This window comes from Stegostoma tigrinum, chromosome 4, assembly GCF_030684315.1.
Source record: "Stegostoma tigrinum isolate sSteTig4 chromosome 4, sSteTig4.hap1, whole genome shotgun sequence".
In the NCBI taxonomy this organism is placed as follows: domain Eukaryota; kingdom Metazoa; phylum Chordata; class Chondrichthyes; order Orectolobiformes; family Stegostomatidae; genus Stegostoma; species Stegostoma tigrinum.
This window is the reverse complement of record NC_081357.1, coordinates 84,942,742-84,964,322: the sequence shown is the minus strand read 5'-3', so window position 1 is coordinate 84,964,322 and position 21,581 is coordinate 84,942,742. Positions and strand designations below refer to the sequence as shown.

Genomic DNA, 21,581 nt, shown 5'->3' with positions numbered 1-21,581 from the left:
GTTATACACACAGGCAAGCACCATCAGTCTGGAGCTGCCCTTGCTGACATTTTCCCCAGTCAGAGAAGAGAGATGTGTTGCTCTGGGAAGCGAGAAAGGAGGTTACTAAGCCGCTAGCGAAGATCTTTGCTTGCTCACTCTCCACGGGAGTCATACCGGAAGATTGGAGGGAGGCAAATGTTGTGCCTCTTTTCAAGAAAGGGAATAGGGAAATCCCTGGAAATTACAGACCAGTCAGTCTTACGTCTGTGGTCAGCAAGGTTTTGGAAAGAATTCTGAGGGATAGGATTTATGACTATTTGGAAAAGCATAGCATGATTAAAGGGAGTCAGCATGGCTTTGTAAGAGGAAGGTCATGCCTTACAAATCTTATTGAGTTCTTTGAGGAAGTCTCGAGACAGGTTGACGAGGGTCGGGCAGTGGATGTGGTTTACATGGACTTCAGCATGGCATTTGATAAAGTTGCCCACTGCAGGTTCATTCATAAAGTCAGGAGATATGGGATTCAGGGTGATTTGGCTGTCTGGATTCAGAATTGGTTGGCTGACGGGAGGCAGGGAGTAGTTGTAGATGGTAAGTATTCTGCCTGGAGGTCAGTGCTGAGTGGTGTCCCACAGGGCTCTGTTCTTGGGCCTCTGCTCTTTGTAGTTTTTAGAAATGACTTGGATGAGGAGGTTGAGGGGTGGGTTAGTATGTTTGCTGATGACACAAAGGTTGGAGGTGCTGTTGATAGTATCGAGGGCTATTGCAGGCTTCAGTGAGACATTGACAGTATGCAGATCTGGGCTGAGAAATGGCAGATGGAGTTCAACCTGGATAAATGCGAAGTGATGCATTTTGGAAGGTCGAACTTAAATGCTGAATATAGGATTAAAGGCAGGATTCTCGGCAGAGTGGAGGAACAGTGGGATCTTGGTGTTCAAGTGCATAGCTCCCTCAAAGTTGCCACCCAGGTGGATAAGGTTGTTAAGAAAACATGGTGTTTTGGCTTTCATTAACAGGGGGATCAAGTTTAAGAGCCGCGAGGTTATGCTGCAGCTCTACAAAACCCTGGTGAGACCACACTTGGAATATTGTGTCCAGTTCTGGTCGCCCTATTATAGGAAAGATGTGGAGGCTTTGGAGAGGGTGCAAAGGAGGTTTACCAGGATGCTGCCTGGACTGGAGGGCTTGTCTTACAAGGAGATGTTGACTGAGCTCGGACTTTTCTCTCTGGAGAGATGGAGGGAGAGAGGTGACCTGATCAAGGTGTGCAAGGTAATGAGAGGCATGGATAGAGTCGATAGCCAGAGACTTTTCCCCAGGGCAGGATTGACTGCCACAAGGGGTCATAGTTTTAAGGTGTTAGGAGGAAAGTATAGAGGAGACGTCAGAGGGAGGTCCTTCACCCAGAGAGTTGTAAGCGCATGGAATAGTTTACCAGTGGTAGTCGTGGAAGTGGAGTTATTAGTGACATTTAAGCGACTGCTGGACATGCACATGGACAGCAGTGAATTGAGGGGAATGTAGGTTAGGTTATTTTAATTTTGGATTAGGATTATTCCGCAGCACAACATCGTGGGCCAAAGGGCCTGTACTGTGCTGTACTTTTCTATGTTCTAAGTTCTATGTGTTGCCTTATCATCCCCTTCATGGGCATGGACCTGGAGGTGCTGCTGCAGGGTTGTGCACAGGTAGGACATGCTGTTCACCAGTATCAGCAGATGACGACACAACACCACGCCATATAAGCCTGGCCCAACGTTGCCATCAAGATTAAAGTAGCCATATGGAAGAATGCCTGGCAATGCATAGGAATAAGTTCAATGACCTGCTCCATTCCAACTGTGTTAGTGCTACACCTTATCTATTACCTAACACTGAGTCTCTGCTACTGTAGCCACCTGAAACCAAGGCACTTGCTCCACCACTCTCACTATTGCCTGCAACATCTTTCACTTGCTGTCACCCACCCCAACACCTGACCTCATGAATCCTGCATGGACTCTTTCCCACCTATTCACTCACTCACAACACCTCCTGACTTGCACCAGTAGTAATAGCCATGCCACTCAATTTCTTCTCCCTAATACCTGTCTCTTATTCTAGTAGGAAAGCAACCCAAAATAGGGCAGAGAGAGTCAAGGTAGGTCGTGGACTGCCCGACCTTTAGCTCCTCATTGCTTATGGAGAGAGGATCCTGACTCTGACCACCATGTCCAAGCCCCTGGATTGGTAGCAGAAACTACACTTAACTTACTATGTTGGGTCCTCTGGCTGAAGGCTATACTACTTAACTGAGGTCTGCTGACAATCGTGCCAAGCTTCCTGGCTTTGTGGCTACTCTAGATGGCATGATAATATGGTGTCGCTGAGAGTCTGGTGTTGCTGACCAAGGAGGCTAAGTACAGAAAGGCAGTACAAGGCAAGAATGTTGTGAGTGAGCAGCACTGAGTGAAGAGCTTGAAGATGTAGCCCGATCCAGTCTGTGGGCTGGGTGTGTGTCCTTGCTGCAGCATTACAGTAGTTGGTGCAGCATTGAAGTACAGAAGTGTCCCATAAGTAGATTAGAGAAGCACTATGAAGGTTCTTAGAAATCAGTACAGGTCAATGTGGGGGACGTAGGATGCAAGTTGCCGGTGCCCATGAAGTGTGCCCTAGGATGTTGGTGCCCAGCGCCCAACATGGAAGTCCTCTGGAATGACTGGCAAGCTAAAGTTACCAGGTACCCACTCTGGCTTCCATGTTGAGAACTGTTATGCCAAGTTTGCTCCCAACAGATGGTGATAGAAGGCTGCATATTAATAAGTTGAGATGTGCCACTAATGAGATTATTAAGAAGCAGTGATCCCCTTAATAGACAATTAACAACTGCCTGGAAAGAAACTGATCTCAACATCCAGTGCAAGTGTAGCCTGAGCTTCTGATGCAATATCCCACATTTTAATTTGGAGTGTTGAATGTTAGGCGAAGTGCCCTGAACTCAAAGACTTGCTGGGCCATTTTTAGGGTGTATTTAGCGTTGGCAGCATTTTTGTGGATCTGGAGTCACATTTACATCATAAGTGATCCAAATTTGTGGCCACCATTATTGAGGCGTGATTATGTTTCAATTGTTTGTAGCATCAACGTATCACATGATTCTGCCTCATTTCTCACCACAGCATACATTGTTCAGGTCCAGTAAGATTTGACCCATTAATACGTTTCAACAGGATCACAGATTCTGGCTGCTAAGATATAGGATAACTCTTCCTCGCAAAAACAAAGAAACAAGTATCTGATCATTCCAGTAATGTCATCAGTAGAAGAAAAGCTGCAAACAAGGTAGAAGACAATGTGGATGAGGAATTTGTCTGCTCTGTACTTGAACAAATTTGGGGTGGCACAGTGGCTCAGTGGTTAACACTGCTGCCTCACAACACCAGCGACTTGGGTTCGATTCTAGCCTCGGGTGACTGTCTGTCCTCCGAGTGCTCTGGTTTCCTCCCACAGTCCAAAGATGTACATGTCAGGTGGACTGGCCATACTAAATTGTCCATAGTGCCCAGGGATGTGTAGATTATTTGGGTTACAAGGGGACAGGTCTGGGTGGGATGCTCTGAGGTTCAGTGTGGAATTTTTGGGCTGAAGGGCCTGTTTCCACACTGTAGGGGTTCGATGAAATCACTTGTCTTTTGAAGTTGTATTCATCACTTTGACTGTAATCAATCACAATGTTGTCCAATTCTGTGACACAGCAACCATTCTATTATTGAACATCTCACCATTGGGCTTTCTGAGAGTACAATTCTGAAACTTAATATTAATTCCATTAAAAGATAGGTTACATTAAGTAAGCAAAACTTTGAATGAAGATAAATGTAGGCCCTTTACAGTCTGAGATGGGAAAATTGATAATGGAAAGCAAAGAAATGGCAAAGGAATTGAGCAACTACTTTTGTTTAGCCTTCACAGAAGAAAACATAAAAACTTCTCAAATGTATTTTGGGAAGGAGGAATTAAAGGAAATTAGTGTGAGTAAAAAATAGTGATGACAAAATGAATTGGATTGAAAGCTGATTAATCCCCAGGGTATGACAATCTAAACTCTCAACGCATTAAAGGAGGTGTGACATGGAGGTGCCGGTGTTGGACTGGGGTGAACAAGGTCAGAAGGATAAGGACACTTTCAATACCTCTCTCTACCACAAGCCTATGGATAGCCTCATGATGCTGCACCTCTCTAGCTTTCACCCAAACATATTAAAACAGCCATTCCCTCAGACAAGTCCTATGCATACACAGGATCTGTTCGCATGAGGGTGCATACAACGGACACCTGAAGGTGTTGAAGGACGCCCACATAAGAACAGGAAATGATGCTCAACTCATCAATTGCCAGTCCTGATGTACCACAGCAAAAAACCATAATGACCTCCTCGGAAGACAGACATGGGATACATTTGATAAGGTTACCCTTCGTCATCCAGTATTTCCCGGGAGAAGAGAAACTACACCACGTTCTTTGCAGCCTTCAACACATTATCGATCACAATGAGCCCCTCGCCAAGATCTTCCCCATGCCTCCACTTCTCACTTTCAAACAAACGCAAATCTTAAACAGACCATTGTCTGCAGCAATCTACCCAGACTTCAGGACAACATCGGCCACAACACTATACAACCCTGTCATGGCAAACTCTGCAAGACATGTCAGATCTTTGACATGGACACTGCCACCTCATGTGGGAACACCACCCACCACATGCACAGCTGATACTCACATGGCTTGACTAACGTTGTCTATCTTGTAAGCTGCAGGCAAAGATGCCCTGAGGCATGGTATGTTGGCAAAACCATGCAGATGCTATGACAACTGATCACCAGAAAGGGAACATTTCAGCGGTTAAGGACATTTGTCCTCAGATCTTCGGGTAAATGTCCTCCAAGGCAGACTTCGGGATGCACTGCATCCTGAAGTCACTGAACAGAAGCTGATAGCCTTGAGGCCGGCCTCAACCAGAATCGTGGGATCATGTCACAGCACAGGTGATCCCACCACGCTCTTCGAGTCGGTCTCACACACACACACACACACACACACATACTCACACACACATACAAACACATACACACTCACTCACTCAAATATCTCTCTCTCTTGCACACTCTGTCTCACACGCAATCTGTCACTCTCACACGGATTCCCTCTCATACGCACACTATCTCTCAAGTGGCATGCATGCACTCTCTCTCTGTCTCTCTTCAACGCCCCCACACACACCACACACACACGTGAACACTGTCTTTCTCATCCCCACACACCCACGCACGCTCGCACACACACATGCGCTTGCAGGCGCGCACACAAACACGCGCTCTCCCTCCCTCTCTCTACCCCCTCTCACACACACACTTTCTCTCTTCTCCCCCACCTCTCTCTCTCTGTTTCTCTCTCTCTCTCAAACAGACAGACACTCTCACTCTCTCTCTCTCTGTTTGTCTGTCTTTCTCTCTCTCTCTCTCTCTCTCCCCTTCTCTCTCTCACACACACACACACACACACACACACACACACACACACACACACCTATCTATGAGATGAATTTGTATTTGCAGATACATTCTATTTTTTCCAAAAAGCATACAATTTATAGACTGACTGTCAATGCGGCATTTTATAAATTCCTACTTTAGAAATAGAACCAGCCTCACTCCAAACCAAAACACAAACAGACTCTAAACAAGGCCTTACACCTAACATGCATTTTCTGACCTAAAATATCACCTCATCTTCCTACCGATAAGACCTTTCGTTTTCTCAGGGCAGTGACTTGAAAGGAATTCAGTGTTTTACTAATACATATTAATCAATTAAAACTTCCAACTGATTGAAGATTTTACAGCATCTTAGGTTTGTTTAGTGCATCCTCATCAGTGGTGTGACTCTTTGATCTTTAACTTACAAATTCTGTGTCTGATACCACCTCACTTGCACCTGAAGCAGTGAGGCTACAAAAGCTTGTATTTTCAAATAAACCTGCTGGAGTCTAACCTGGTGGCATGTGATCCGTAAAGGAGGTGGCCAAAGAAATAATGGATGATTTGGTTGTCGTCTGGAACAGCCCTAGCAGATTAGAGAGTGGCAAATATGACCACTAATTCAAAAAGGAGGAAGAGACAAAACTGTGAATTACACACCCAGTTAGTCTCACATCGGTAGTAGGGAAAAGTCTGTTATAAGGGATGTGAAATCAACCCATTTAATTAAACAAACAGTATTACAGAAAGTCAGCATTATTTATGAAATTCATGTTTGACAAACCCATTGGAGTTTTTTGACTATTACCTATTTTAACTATTACCTATTTGAGCAGATGATGGAAAATCTGTCGATGTGGTTCTACACAAGAGGTTATTATACAAATCAAAGCACATGGTTTGGTGATAGTAGACTGACATGGATTGAGAACAAGTTAGCAGACAGGAAACAGAAAGTGGGTAAGTTCTGGAGCAAAGGTTGGTAATGAATAGGGCATCGCAGAGGTGAGAGCTTTGGCCTCAACTTTTCACAATATGTCTTAATGGTTTAGATGAGTGACTTGAGTATAGTATTTCCAAGTGTGCTGATGTCATAAAGCTGGATGGGAATGTGAGTGGTGAGGAGGACTTAAAGAGACTTCAATGCAATTGAGACAAATCGAATGAGTGGGTAAGTACATAGCAAATGCAGTACAACATGGATGACTGTGATGTTTCCACTTCAATGGGAAAAACAGAAGGCAGAGGATTATTTAGAGGAGGTATTAGCATAGTGATATTGTTGTTAGACCCCTGGTCCAAAGGCCCAGACCTTTAGGGTTATGGTTTCAAATCTCATCACTGAGCTGGTAGTATTTAAACTCAACAAGTTCATAGTTCTGGGAAATGAAGCTCATGTCAGTAATGCTGACCATGAAGTGATGATCAAATGTAATTAAAAACCGTCCTTGTTCATTGATGGTTTTTAGTGAAGGAAATTTGCTGTCTTTACCTGTTCTGATCTACGTGTGACTTCCAAGCAGCATTGTTTAGGGGCAGCGTGATGGCTCAGTGAGATTAACACTGCTGCTTCAGAGAGCCAGGACCCAGGTTCAATTCTAGTCTTGGATGACTGTCTATGTGGAGTTTGCACATCCTTCCAGTATGACTGTGGATGGACCATTGCATGGTCCAGTTTTGTATGTTAAATGAATGTTAGGTGGATTGGTCATGCTAAATTGCCCCGTCGTGCCCAGGGACATGCAAGCAACATGGATTAGCTATGGCAAATGTGTGGTTACATGAATAGGATTGGGGCTGGTCTGGGTGGGATGCTTTTCAGAAGGATTTTGCAGACACAGTGGGCTAAATAGCTTCTTCTGTACTGTAGGGATTCTATGATTTACTTGATAGTAGATTGGAGGAATTTTGATATACAAATGGACTGGAGGTCTTTTACCCAGTCATTGACAGTAAGCATGTAGGCACAGCTGGCAGGAAGGAAGGCAAATGGTATGTTGGCTTGCAAAGAAAATTCAAGAACAAGACAAAGGAAGTCTTAATCCAATAGCACATGTCTTTGGTGAGACCATACCTAGAGTGATATATGTATTTTTGGTCAGCTCATCTAAGAAAAGATAACCTTTCTACAGAAGGAGAGAAACTTTAGCGGATTGATCCTGAAATGGCAGGTTGCTGAATGAGGAGAGATTGCGTTGTCTGGGTCTGTCCTAGGTGGAGTTCGGAGATTGAGAAGGGACCTCATTGAAGCGTATGAAATTCTGATAGGGCTGGACATACTAGGGGCAGGAACGATGGCCTAGAACAAGGGGTTACAGTGTCAGGATACTGGATAGGCCATTTCAGAGTGAGATGAGAAGAAATGTCTTCATTAGAAGGTGGTGAAGCTGTCGAATTCTCTGCCACAGAAGGCTAAGTTACTAAATTTATTTAAGAGATACTTAATTGGTTTCTAGAAGCTCAGAGTGCCAAGTGTATGGGAGAGCATGGGAGTTTGGCTTTGAGAAAGAAGATCAACCAAGATCATGTTGAATGGCAGAGCTAAGTTTTTTTTAAAGATTAGATTCCCTGCAATGTGGAAACGAGCCCTTTGGCCCAACAAGTCCACACTGCCCCTTGAAGACCCATCCTCCTATAATCCACACACCCCTGAATACCAGGGCAGTTTAGCATGGCTGATCCACCTAGCCTGCACATCTTTGGACCGTGGGAGGAAACCGGATCACCCGAAGGAAACCCACGCAGACATGGGGAGAATGTGCAAACTCCGTACAGACAGTTACCCGAGGCTTGAATCGAACCCAGGTCCCTGGCGCTGTGAGGCTGCAGTGCTAACCACTGAACCACCGTGCCGCCTAAATGGCCTAATCCTGCTCCTGCTTAAGATTTTTATTTCATTCAATCTCATTTGTGGATGCGAGGATAGCCCCTTCCCTTCATAATCTTCACTAACCAAAGATCCATAGTCAGTCAGGTTGTGCATAGGGACCCAGTTGCATCGGGATAACAAGTCCTTCAAAGCTTATTCGTAAAAGGAAGATGGGCCACAACATGATCCCAGGAGGAGGGGATTCAGTCCTTTGTCCTTGTTCTGTCGCTCATTTAAAGACTGACTGATCTCATCTACAACGGCATGGTGGCTTAGTGGTTGGCACTGCAGCCTCACAGCACCGGGGACCCAGGTTCAATTCCAGCCTCACGTGACTGTCTGTGTGGAGTTTGCACATTCTCCCCATGTCTGCATGAGTTTCCTCCCACAGTCCAAAGATGTGCAGGCTAGGTAGATCAGCTATGATAAATTGCCCATAGTGTTCGGGAGTGTGTGGGTTATAGGGGGAATGGGTCTGGGTGGGATGCTTCAAGGGGCAGTGTGGACTTGTTAGGCCAAAGGGCCTGTTTCCACATTGCAGGGAATCTAATCTAAACAATACATATCCCAAAGACCTGGCTAAAAATAAATTTTAAGTTTGAAATTTTCAGTTATCTCAACATGGAAACCTTTGTTTGGGAGAGTATTTAGATTTCCATGGCCCTTTTTGTGACAAAGTGCATTCTAATTTTATTAAACAGATTTTTTAAAAAAATTCTGCCCCTTGATCATGATTTTTTCCGTGAGAGGAGATACGTGTAAAACAATCAAGTTCTTATCACTCACTGGATATCTGGAAATGATGTTGGATTTGGACGTAGAGAGTTTGAAATTATATGCTTGAAGAACAACAGCTTTTGCCTTCTCTGAAAACTGAATTTATCAAGGATTATGAATTGGAAATCTTTTTTTAAATTAGATTAGATTCCCTGCAGTGTGGAAACAGGCCCTTCGACCCAACAAGTCCACACCACCCCTTAAAGCATCCCACCCAGACCCTTCCCCCTATAACCCACATACCCTGAACACTATGGGCAATTTAACATGGCCAATCCACCTAACCTGCACATCTTTGGACTGTGGGAGGAAAGCAGAGCACCCGGAGGAAACCCACGCAGACGCGGGAAGAACGTGCAGACTCCACACCGACAGTCGCCTGAGGCGGGAATCGAACCTGGGTCCCTGGCGCTGTGAGGCTGCAGTGCTAACCACTGAGCCACTGTGCCGCTCAACAGCGCAAGTGGAAAAGAAAGGTCTGACAAGTCTTCATTGCCACAACTTGAGAGTTCTTAAAGAATAACCTGGAAACTAATCACCACTGTCTATAGGTAACTCAGGCTGGTGAAGGAGTGCAGCAAGAAAAGGATTCATGTTGCCATTCATAGGGGGTCTTAACATATCACACAGAACACAAGACTCTAAACGCCACATGCAAAGAGTTTTTCTTCCCTATTAGTTTCTATTCAGTTTTGACTAACTTCCTTGCAGCCTCTGATCAAGACATTTGTGAAGGGTAGGTCGTGCCTCACAAAACTTATTGAGTTCTTTGAGAAGGTGACCAAACAGGTAGATGAGAGTAAACCGGTTGATGTGGTGTATATGGATTTCAGCAAGGCGTTCGATAAGGTTCCCCACAGTAGGCTATTGTACAAAATGCGGAGGAATGGGATTGTGGGAGATATAGCAGTTTGGATCAGAAATTGGCTTGCTGAAAGAAGACAGAGGGTGGTGGTTGATGGGAAATGTTCATCCTGGAGTCCAGTTACTAGTGGTGTATGGCAAGGATTGGTGTTGGGTCCACTGCTGTTTGTCATTTTTATAAATGACCTGGATGAGGGCGTAGAAGGATGGGTTAGTAAATTTGCAGACGACACTCAGGTCGGTGGAGTTGTGGATAATGACAAAGGATGTTGTAGGTTACAGAGAGACATAGATAAGCTGCAGAGCTGGGCTGAGAGGTGGCAAATGGAGTTTAATGCAGACAAGTGTGAGGTGATGCACTTTGGTAGGAGTAACCGGAAGGCAAAGTACAAGGCTAATGGTAAGATTCTTAGTAGTGTAGATGAGCAGAGAGATCTCGGTGTCCATGTACACTGATCCTTGAAAGTTGCCACCCAGGTTGACAGGGCTGTTAAGAAGGCATACAGTGTTTTAGCTTTTATTAATAGAGGGATCGAGTTCCGGAACCAAGAGGTTACGCTGCAGCTGTACAAAACTCTGGTGCGGCCGCACTTGGAGTATTGTGTACAGTTCTGGTCACCGCATTATAAGAAGGTTGTGGAAGCTTTGGAAAGGGTGCAGAGGAGATTTACTAGGATGTTGCCTGGTATGGAGGGAAGGTCTTATGAGGAAAAGCTGAGAGACTTGAGGCTGTTTTCGTTAGAGAGAAGAAGGTTCAGAGGTGACTTGAGACATATAAGATAATCAGAGGGTTAGATAGAGTGGATAGGGAGAGCCTTTTTCCTAGGATCGTGACGGCGAGCACGAGGGGGCATAGCTTTAAATTGAGGGGTGAAAGATATAGGACAGATGTCAGAGGTAGTTTCTTTACTCAGAGAGTAGTAAGGGTATGGAATGCTTTGCCTGCAACGGTAGTAGATTCACCAACTTTAAGTACATTTAAGTTATCATTGGCCAAGCGTATGGATGTACATGGAAGAGTGTAGGTTAGATGGGCTTGAGATCGATATGGCAGGTCTGTACAACATTGAGGGCCGAAGGGCCTGTACTGTGCTGTAATGTTCTATGTTCTATGTAAGACTCATGATCCTATTTCCTACCTATTGTGACCTTTTTCCCAAAACCTCAGAACAATGGGATTCCTTCATGCCTCTCTCTCTTCCCTGCAGTTTTTTTTGAAGCTCAAACGAGCAAATACCTACAACTTCATCCTACTCATCCTATTCTTGAGAGGGCAATGTCCTCTGGTCCTTGAAACATCATTAAAAGAGGGGTGACCAGCTTACAATAATTGACAGAATCTTTAGCAGAGCTGTGTCAATTTGGTTTGGCTTTAGTAATTCACCATTTGTTCAAACATTATATATAATTTTGCTTTATTTTCAACACTGGGAAATCATATTACATAAAGAATAGATTTCTATTTCAATGAACTGTATGGTTAACTCATTCAGTCCCCATTTTAAACAGGGCTTAAAGGGAGACTCTGGTGTTTCTGGTCTACCTGGTCCAAGTGGAGAAAAGGTAAGTGTTATTTGGAATAGTATAAAGAGCAATTTTGATTTGCAATTTCTCACTTGTGAACCCAATGTTCCACTTGCAAAGTGAGATCAGTAATAGAGTTGAACATGCTTTAGAAATCTAATGTAAATGTGCTGCTCATCATCTGATTTGTGCTAATCGTGGATCATCAACCTGCCTGATATCATTCCCGCAGACATATGAAACTGATGGTCAATTTATTGTTTTCACATAGTCCCACAGAGTTAACATGACCTCCAAATGAGTCACCATGTGAATGGAGCTGTTGATAGTGTTCACTTGACATTCAAAAAATGTTTAAAAGGAGACAAAATTAATCAGAAAACAGGGACCACCTAAAGTAACAGTCCCAGTCATTCCCTGGAAAAGGAAATTGGGCAACAGTTGGCACAATCTTTGGATCCCATCAGAAATCCATTCTTCAACCTGTTACTGAATACAGAATTATAAACAAAAGCCTCCGCCTGTCTTCAAAACTGGGTGAGGCAGGTTGGTGAAATTTATGAACAAGTTAGTCCAAAATTTATAAAGGTAATATCTGGCCTTGAGGAGTAAAGGATGTTTAGTGTTAAGAGATACTCCAGTTCTAAAATGGTAGCAAATGTGAAGGATATAATCTTTCAAAAGATAGACCCTGACAAATACCTGTGGATGATGCCAGGCACTTCATTGAAAGCATCTCTGCAATGTGAAAAGCACTTGCCAAGTCAAATGGAATGAGCTGTGTGAGCAGATGCATAGAACATAAGTGCGTGGGAGTAACATGACCCACTCCCTACAATGTAATAGTGGAAGCATACTTGGACAAAGTGTCCAAGTCTGGTGACTGTACATTCATAGAGACAGTGGTATTTTGAAAAGTTTGAGAGAAAATAAGGGACAGGAGGATTCTTAAATCTTGCACAGAAAACATTAAATTCTGTTGTTTGTTCAATCACTTTACACTGAAAATGATTGGATATTGGCAAAAGCTGCTTTTGTAGGTTGTGAGATAGTTCAAGGTTTAGGAAAAGATTTGCTCTACATACATATAATAAGACTTTTCTGATCATGTACTGCACATGCTATTGGCCTTCCCAGTTGCTTTCTGTGCCTCCATGTTAGCTTTCAGTGTTCTTTCTATAAGTACAGTCAGGTTTTTCTGAACATCAAAGTTTAGAAGATTATACATTTTCTAAAAATATGCTTTTAGAGGCAGACCTGTGCTAGTAGTAATGCAAGATGTGAGCAAGCCCAGCCCATTGCAGTGCCACAACGTTACCCCTAAGCAGATCATTCCTTGTATCCTGTAACTAATAGCACAGGCCCTGCGATGACAGTAACTCATTTCAGAGTATTCATAGCCTTTCTTTCAACTTTCAACTTGTTTGTTTCCTAGCTACACTTATTAAAATGTAAATGAGTTAACTGTTCATCAACTGAGTATTAATGAAATTATCTGTGTTTTTAATAGGGTGATACAGGTTCTCCAGGTCCTCGTGGGTTATCTGTAAGTACCTGGGCTCTTGTGCTTCTCTGGGTGAAACTGAAATAACAGGGAGACGTTGAGGCACTAAGCATTATTTTTAGGGAGTCTAAGGAAGATGCAGGACTATGTGAATAGAACAGGGATATGGAATTTGATTTGGAATAGTGTAATAATAAGTTAACATAGGCATGATGGTTCAGATCAAGCATTCCCTGAGGGCTGGATTTCAGATCACATTTTAAAGATTTTTATCCACACTGTGAGATGAAAGTAAAATCAAAACATCAAAACATAAATTAATTCACCCACTATGACAACTCTATTTCTCCTGCAAGTGTCCACAATCTCCTTACATATTTGTTCCTCCAATCCCTGTTGACATTTGGGTCCTGTAGTACAACCCCACTAATGTCACCATCCCCTTCTTATTTCTTAGCTCCACACACAAAGCCTCACTGGATGATCCTTGTTATTTCATCTCTGGCTACTGCTTGCCTTTAATCAAAAATGCAACTCCCCATCTCTTCTTCCTTCCACTTCTGTCCTACCTAAAGCACATGTACTCTGGCAGAATAAGCTGCCAGTCCTGTCCCTCCCTTAGCCATGTTTCTGTAAGGTTTTGGAGTAGATTTATAGCTTGGGTTTGTGTGTTTCCTCTAATTTTGTCCATTTAATGATGGCAAAGGTGTCGTCCACGTAGCATTTCCAACAAAAGTCACCAGAGAGGAAGAGATGAGCAAACAGCTCCCATTCCTGGACGTCATGGTAGAGCGCAAGACAAATGGGGAACTGCAAAGGAAAGTACACAGAAAAGCCACACACACAGACCAGGTACTATACTTCTACAGTAACCATCCCAGCACACACAAATGAACCTGCGTGTAAACACTATTTAAAGGGCAACAATACACTGCAGCAATATGGAACTACGCCAAGAGGAAGAAGAATACCTCTTCCAGGATTTCAGAGATAATGGATATCCAAAAAACTGGGTCAGAAGATGCCTACACAAACAACATCAAGGAGATACTACATGCCCCGACACACTCATCACACTACCCTACATCAGGAACACATCAGAATTCACCACAAGACTCCTACAACCACTGGGCATCAGAGTGGCACACAGGCCCACGTCAACCCTAGGAGAACTGCTGCCCAAACTAAAGACCCACTCCATGCCATGGACATCAGCAATGTCATCTACAAGATCCCTTATAGAGACTCTGAGAGACACTACATTGGACAAACAGGTAGGAAACTAACAACAAGGGTACATGAACATCAACTGGCTACAAAAAGGCACGACCAATACTCACTCACCTCAATCCACATGGACAAGGAGAACCACCATGTCGACTGGGACAACACCAAAATCCTGGGACAAGCTAGGCAGAGACAGGCACAAGAATTGCAAAAAGCCTAGAACTCCATGAAGCATGCTATTAATAAACGCATTGAACTCGACCCCATACACATTCCACTACGAAGGAAAGCTGGAAGTGAGGTAATCCAGCTCAAAGGACTCCAGAGTTTAAAAACCAGTCAGACCTCGTTCTCACATACCACCTCACCAACCTCCGGATACAACGCATCATCCTCCGACACTTCCGCAATCTACAATCCAACCCCACCACCCAAGCCATTTTTCCAGCCCCACCCTTTGAGACCACTCTCTCCGTGACTCCCTTGTCCGCTCCACACTCCCCTCCAACCCCACCACACCCGGCACCTTCCCCTGCAACCGCAGGAAGTGCTACACTTGCCCCCACACCTCCTCCCTCACCCCTATCCCAGGCCCCAAGATGATTTTCCATATCAAGCAGATGTTCACCTGCACATCTGCCAATGTGGTGTATTGTATCCGTTGTACCCGCTGTGGCTTCCTCTACATTGGGGTAGCCAAGCGGAGGCTTGAGGACCACTTTGCAGAACACCTCCGCTTCGTTCGCAACAAACAACTGCACCTCCCAGTCGCAAACCATTTTAACTCCCCCTCCCATTCCACAGACGACATGTCCATCATGGGCGTCCTGCAGTGCCACAATGATGCCACCCGTAGGTTGCAAGAACAGCAACTCATATTCCGCTTGGGAACCCTGCAGCCCAATGGTATCAATGTGGACTTCACAAGCTTCAAAATCTCCCCTTCCCCCACTGCATCCCACAACCAGTCCAGTTCTTCCTCTCCCCCCACTGCATCCCAAAACCAGCCCAGCCTGTCTCCTCTTCCCTAACCTGTTCTTCCTCTCACCCATCCCTTCCTCCCACCTCAAACCGCACCTCCATTTCCTTCTCATCTCGCCCCCTTGACCTGTCCGTCTTCCCTGGACTGACCTATCCCCTCCCTACCTCCTCACCTATACTCTCCCCTCTACCTATCTTCTTTTCTCTCCATCTTCGGTCCACCTCCCCCTCTCTCCCTATTTATTCCAGTTCCCTCTCCCCATCCCCCTCTCTGATGAAGGGTCTAGGCCCGAAACGTCAGCTTTTGTGCTCCTGAGATGCTGCTTGGCCTGCTGTGTTCATCCAGCTCCACACTTTGTTATCACAGAAAAACATACCGATGTTTTATCGGAGGCTGCACTGAGGATGTTACCCAGCATGGTAACGAAACATCTGCAATACAAGAAACCAACTCGGCAAGCCAACCAACCTCAATATGTTTCTGTAATGGCTATAATACCCCAGCACCACATACCTCCCCATGTCTTGAGTCCATTGGCCTTACCTGTCAGGAGTTCACTGAAGAGGGAAATCAGGAACATGGAAAGGCAGCACGAGCCAGATTTAGGAGCCCTACTTTAGGATTCTCCTCAGGTTAGCATGCAGGTTCAGTTAGCAGTTAGGAAGGCAAATGAAATTTTAGCATTCATTTCAAGAATGCTAGAATATAAGAACAGCGATATTTTGCTGAGACTGTATAAGTTATGGTCAGATCACATTTGGAATATTGTGAGTGGTTTTGGGCCCCCTATCTAAGAAAGGATGTGCTGGAATTGGAAAGGGCTCAGAAGAGGCTCACAAGAATGATCCTAGGCATGAAGAGTATGTCAAACGAGCAATCTTTGAGGACTTTAGGTCTGTATCCATGGCGTGTAGAAGGTTGAAGGGGGATCTCTTTGAAACCTACAGGATACTGACAGGCCTGGATAGAGCAAAGTGGAGAAGATGTTTCCACTATTGGAGAGACTAGGATCTGAGGGCACAGTTTCAGAGTGAAGGGACGACCCCTTAGAACTGAGATGAGGAAGAATTCCTTCAGCTGAATGGTGGTGAATCTTTGAAATTCACTGCCACAGAAGGCTGTGGAGGCAAAGACATTGAGTGTTTTAAGATATCCTAAAGTATGGGCGGCATGGTGGCTCACTGGTTAGCACTGCAGTCTCACAGCACCAGGGACCTGGGTTCGATTCCAGCCTCAGGTGACTGGGTGAAGTTTGCACATTCTCCCTGTGTCTGTGCGGGTTTCCTCTGGGTCCTGTGGTTTCCTCCCACAGTCCATAGATGTGCTGGATAGGTCATGCTAAATTGCCCGTAGTGTTCTGAGGTGTGTGGGTTATAGAGGGATAGGTCTGGGTGGGATGCTCAAGGGATGGTGTGGACTTGTTGGGCTGAAGGTCCTGTTTCCATACTGTAGGGAATCTAATCTAATCTACTTACTTGATCAGAGCTGTCTCCAAGGAAGGAGCATGGTCAGAAGGCAGTAGAGCTGGGCTATTCCAAAAAAAATTGAAAAGATAAACTCGCTGCTTTAAAGTCAAGAATGGAGATGTTAGTTACAAGGCAATTATGAGCAAGTTTGTATTAGAGTCTTGAATAGGGCATGTCAGGATAGGCATTGATATTGGGTTCCATGAATGGTCAGTTGTTGCACACATTTCCTACAATTTCCTTCACACTTATACAAAGTGAGACTGACAATCGTACACCTCAGCCATGTAACCATTCTTCCTTTGGCCTGAAAATTCCAGTTGAAGGGAAAAGTGCACTGAAGGATGATAAGCTAGTCCATTGACTCAGCTTCCAGTTCAGACTCCTGATCCTCCTCCAGTGTCACAATGACACCACCTGCAAACTGAAGGAGCAGCACCTCATATTCCACCTCAGGAGCTTACAGACCAATGGCCTAATTGTGGATTTTACCAGTTTCAAGATCTCCCCACCCCCGGCCTCATCCCATGACCAACCTTCCTTCTCATCCTCACCTCCTTGACCTGACATAACCTGTCCATCTTCTCTCCCACCTATCTGCTCCTCCCACTTCACTGAGTAATCCCCACCACTCCCAACCTGCATTCACCTATCACTATTCCACCTACCTTCCCCAGCCCCTTCCTCTCTACTTATTTTTGAGCTCCCTTCCCGCCCCCATTTCTAAAGATGGGCCCCACCAAAATTGTCAACTTTCCTGCTCCTCTGATGCTGCCTGGCCTGCTGTGTGCCTCCAGCTCCAAACTGTGTTACCTCTTATGTAAGGTTAGTAAGTTTGCAGCTGACACCAAAATTGGGGGTATTATGGACAGCGAAGAAGGTTAAAATGAGACCTTGATCAGATGGGCCAATGGGCCAAGGAGTTGCAGATGGAGTTTAATTTAGATAAATATGAGGTGCTACATTTTGGAAAGGCAAGCCTGGGCACATCTTTTATACTTAAAGGTGAGGTCCTGAGGAGTGTTGCTGAACAAAGAGTACAGTTTCCTGGTTCCTTGAAAATGGAGTCCCAGGTAGATAGGATAATGAAGAAAGTATTTGGTATGCTTGTCTTTATTGGTCAGTGCAGTGAGTGTAGGAGTTGCGAGGTCATGTTGTGGCTGTACAGGCCATTGGTTAGGCCACTTTTGGAATATTGTGTTCAGTTCTGGTCTCCCTGCTTTAGAAGAGATGTTGTGAAACTTGAAAGAGGTTCATAGAACATAGAACATAGAACATAGAACAGTACAGCACAGAACAGGCCCTTCAGCCCACAATGTTGTGCCGACCATTGATCCTCATGGATGCACCCTCAAATTTCTGTGACCATATGCATGTCCAGCAGTCTCTTAAATGACCCCAATGACCTTGCTTCCACAACTGCTGCTGGCAACGCATTCCATGCTCTCACAACTCTCTGCGTAAAGAACCTGCCTCTGACATCCCCTCTATACTTTCCACCAACCAGCTTAAAACTATGACCCCTCGTGCTAGCCATTTCTGCCCTGGGAAATAGTCTCTGGCTATCGACTCTATCTATGCCTCTCATTATCTTGTATACCTCAATTAGGTCCCCTCTCCTCCTCCTTTTCTCCAATGAAAAGAGACCGAGCTCAGTCAACCTCTCTTCATAAGATAAGCCCTCCAGTCCAGGCAGCATCCTGGTAAACCTCCTCTGAACCCTCTCCAAAGCATCCACATCTTAGGTTCAGAAAAGAATTACAAGGATGTTGCCAGGATTGAAGAGTTTGAGCTGTAGCGAGAGGCTGAATAGGCTGGGGCTACTTTCCCTGGAGCATCTGAGGATGAGGGGTGACCTTATAGAGGTTTATAAAATCATGAGCGTCATGGATAGGATAAATAGACAAAGTCTTATCCCCAGGGTTGGGGAATCCAAAACTAGAGAGCATAGATTTAAGGTGAGAGGGGAATGATTTAATCATGACCTAAAACGCAGTTTTTTCATGCAGAAGGTGGTGCGTATACAAAATGAGCTGCCCGAGGAGGTGGTGGAGACTGGGACAACTACAACATTTAGAGGGCATCTGGATAGGTATATGAATGAGAAGGGTTTAGAGGGATATGGGTCAAATGGTGGCAAATAGGCCTAAATTTACTGAGGATATCTGGTTGGCATGGTTGAGTTGATCTGAATGGTCTGTTTCCACTGTGTACATGACTATGACTCTCCAACTTTATGCTGGTGACCATTAAATAATCAACAAATGTCAAAAAGCTGGTCCAGCACCAACTAAGTGCATGGATGTCTCAGGTGGAAGATGAGTTTAAAGTGTGTTTGGGAGGATGCTGTGGGCTGGGGGCTGGGGGAAGGATAGAATGGGTCCTGACAAAGAGGCCAGTATGAGTTTAGGGAGCAGCCATGGAGACCAGATCTCAAAGGAGGGGGTACTTAAGTGGAAAAAAAGCAATTACAGGAGGGGACCTCCACCCCCTCCCACTCACTCTTTCCCATCCAAGGTGGGTGGGTTTCAGGGCACTCCCCTCACACTACTCCTAAATCCCTCCTGTCAGCCTGAAAACTGAACGGGAAGTTACTTTTCAAGTGGTCACCAGTTCATGACTGCATGGCAACAATAGGGGTGAAGGTTATGCCTGGAGCTGTCAGTCAACTCTGAGTTATTAGTCAACCCCTGCGCTGTCTGTCAACATCTGATCAGTCAGTCAGTTCCTATTAGCTATCAGACCTAGATGCTTATAGAACGGTCCAGAAGTTGATGGACTAATTCAGATGTTAGTTGACAGCTCCAGATCTAACCATTAGAAAAAAATTCTGACTTTAACAAGAAAGAGGAATCTTTTCAATATTCTGTTGAAATTCCAACTTCTGCCTCAGGTTATAGATAATTATTTGAGAACAGCTCTGTGAAGATCTCCAATTACACTGAAGCATTGCACCCTACGATAATGTTAGTGACAGGACCTCACGGATTGGTTCACAGAATGGCACAAATGGGCCTAAAGATCCCTGGTGTTCATGTAAAGACCCTGCCTTATCCCTTTCAAAGTAACAACAGGTGAGAGTGAACACTGGTGTACATTCCAAAGCACAGTCACTGTCATCAATACTGTTCAGTCTGTCCCTCATACACTCATATGTACCTGTCCCAATGGGGACTTTTCAAATAGTCACTCAAATGGCTGTCAGTTTTTGTACCGGAGCTGAGCGTTTGGTCATTTGCCAGAAGTTGTACTTTTTAAACACTGACTCAACGCTTATCTTGGATACCCATCTGTACAGTCATGCTTAAACAAACTCAGGGGAAAAATGAATGCTGCCAAATCCCAGTAATTGCTTTCAAAGCAACTATACATGGCTATATCAGAGATAATGGGAATTGCAGATGCTGGAGAATCCAAGATAACAAAGTGTGGAGCTGAATGAACACAGCAGGCCAAGCAGCATCTTCGGACCACAAAAGCTGACGTTTCGGGCCTACACCCTTCATCAGAAAAGAGGGATCGGGAGAGGGTTCAGAAATAAATAGGGAGAGAGGGGGAGGCGGATCGAAGTTGGATAGAGGAGAAGTTAGGTGGAGAGGAGACAGACAAGTTAAAGGGACGGGGATGGACCCTGTAAAGGTGAGTATAGGTGGGGAGATAGGGAGGGGATAGGTCAGTCCGGGGAGGACGGACAGGTCAAGGGGATGGGATGAGGTTAGAAGGTAGGAAATGGAGGTGCGGCTTGAGGTGGGAGAGGGGATAGGTGAGTTTTGGATTTTTACAAGCTTCAAAATCTCCCCTCCCCCCACTGCATCCCAAAGCCAGCCCAGTTCATCCCTGCCTCCCTATGCTGTTCTTCCTCTTACCTATCCCCTATCTCCAGCATCTGCAGTTCCCATTATCTCTGATCTTAGTTTGAAAACAGCTCTTTAGAACCTCATTTAGGCTGAAGCATTGCATCCTACAATGCTGTTAATGACAGGACCTCACGGAATGAGTCATAAATGGCACAAATGGGTCTAAAGCACGCTGGTGTTCACATAAAGATCCCGCCTTACCCCTTTTAGAATATTGCTAATATTGCTAGCCATTGTGCCGCATTGAGCACAATACTCCCAGCTGACAATCCTCTGCACTGGTGAAGAAGTATGGCTTTATTGGAGGTTCTGTCTTCCAGATGAATCTAACAACTGAATTTGTAAGATTCCACTCCCCACCCTTTCCCCCTCACTGGAGCTACTTTAAGGAAGAGCAGGGGGTACTTATCCCCAGTGCATTGGTCAATAGATCTCATCCCTCAGTCAACATCAAACAAACAGATGCCCCAAAATCTCCCAGCTAAGTGAAAGATTTCTGACTCAAATTCCATCTCAATGCCCCTCAGGACTCTGAGAAAGTCTCGATGTTTGGACAGCCAGGCTGTTACACTCGAAATTTAGTTTTGGGATTGAAAGTTTTAGCCTTCACAGACTGATTCCCTGATTCCAACAACAGTGGGATCAGACAACCAGTACAAAGGCTATTTGCCTTATTACTGGAGCATTGGGTTAATTTGTGAATGAAACAAGAGGCAAGGGGTGTTTATTTTCCTGACTGGGCTGAATCCCACTACAATGTACTGACCATTCAGGTTGGAGTATGAGGCAAAATCAGCCTCAGTGCAAAAAGTGCACAGAGAATGCTGAAGAAACTCAGCAGATTGGGCAGCACCGATGGAGAAAGAAATAGAATTAACATTCTGAGTCTGGCTTGACTCCTCTTCAGTTTTGCAATGAAGCACAGATTTGGTTAAGGGACGTGCAATGATGCAGGTAGGTTGGGTGTGGCTGGGAGCTCTGTTGGCAGCCAAAATGGCTGTGATGTGCT

At 44.9% G+C, this 21,581-nt stretch overlaps 1 protein-coding gene across 2 annotated transcripts in view; it reads left to right on the top strand.

Annotated features, from left to right (window-relative positions):
- The window catches only part of LOC125452853 (collagen alpha-1(XXII) chain-like), a 444,116-nt gene that overhangs the window by 132,355 nt on the left and 290,180 nt on the right, over positions 1–21,581 (top strand). For both annotated transcript variants that reach the window (XM_059645502.1, XM_059645503.1), the window contains 2 exons: positions 11,522–11,575; positions 13,047–13,082. In XM_059645502.1, the coding sequence (XP_059501485.1) occupies positions 11,522–11,575; positions 13,047–13,082 (90 nt within the window). The remainder of the gene's footprint in view (positions 1–11,521; positions 11,576–13,046; positions 13,083–21,581) is intronic.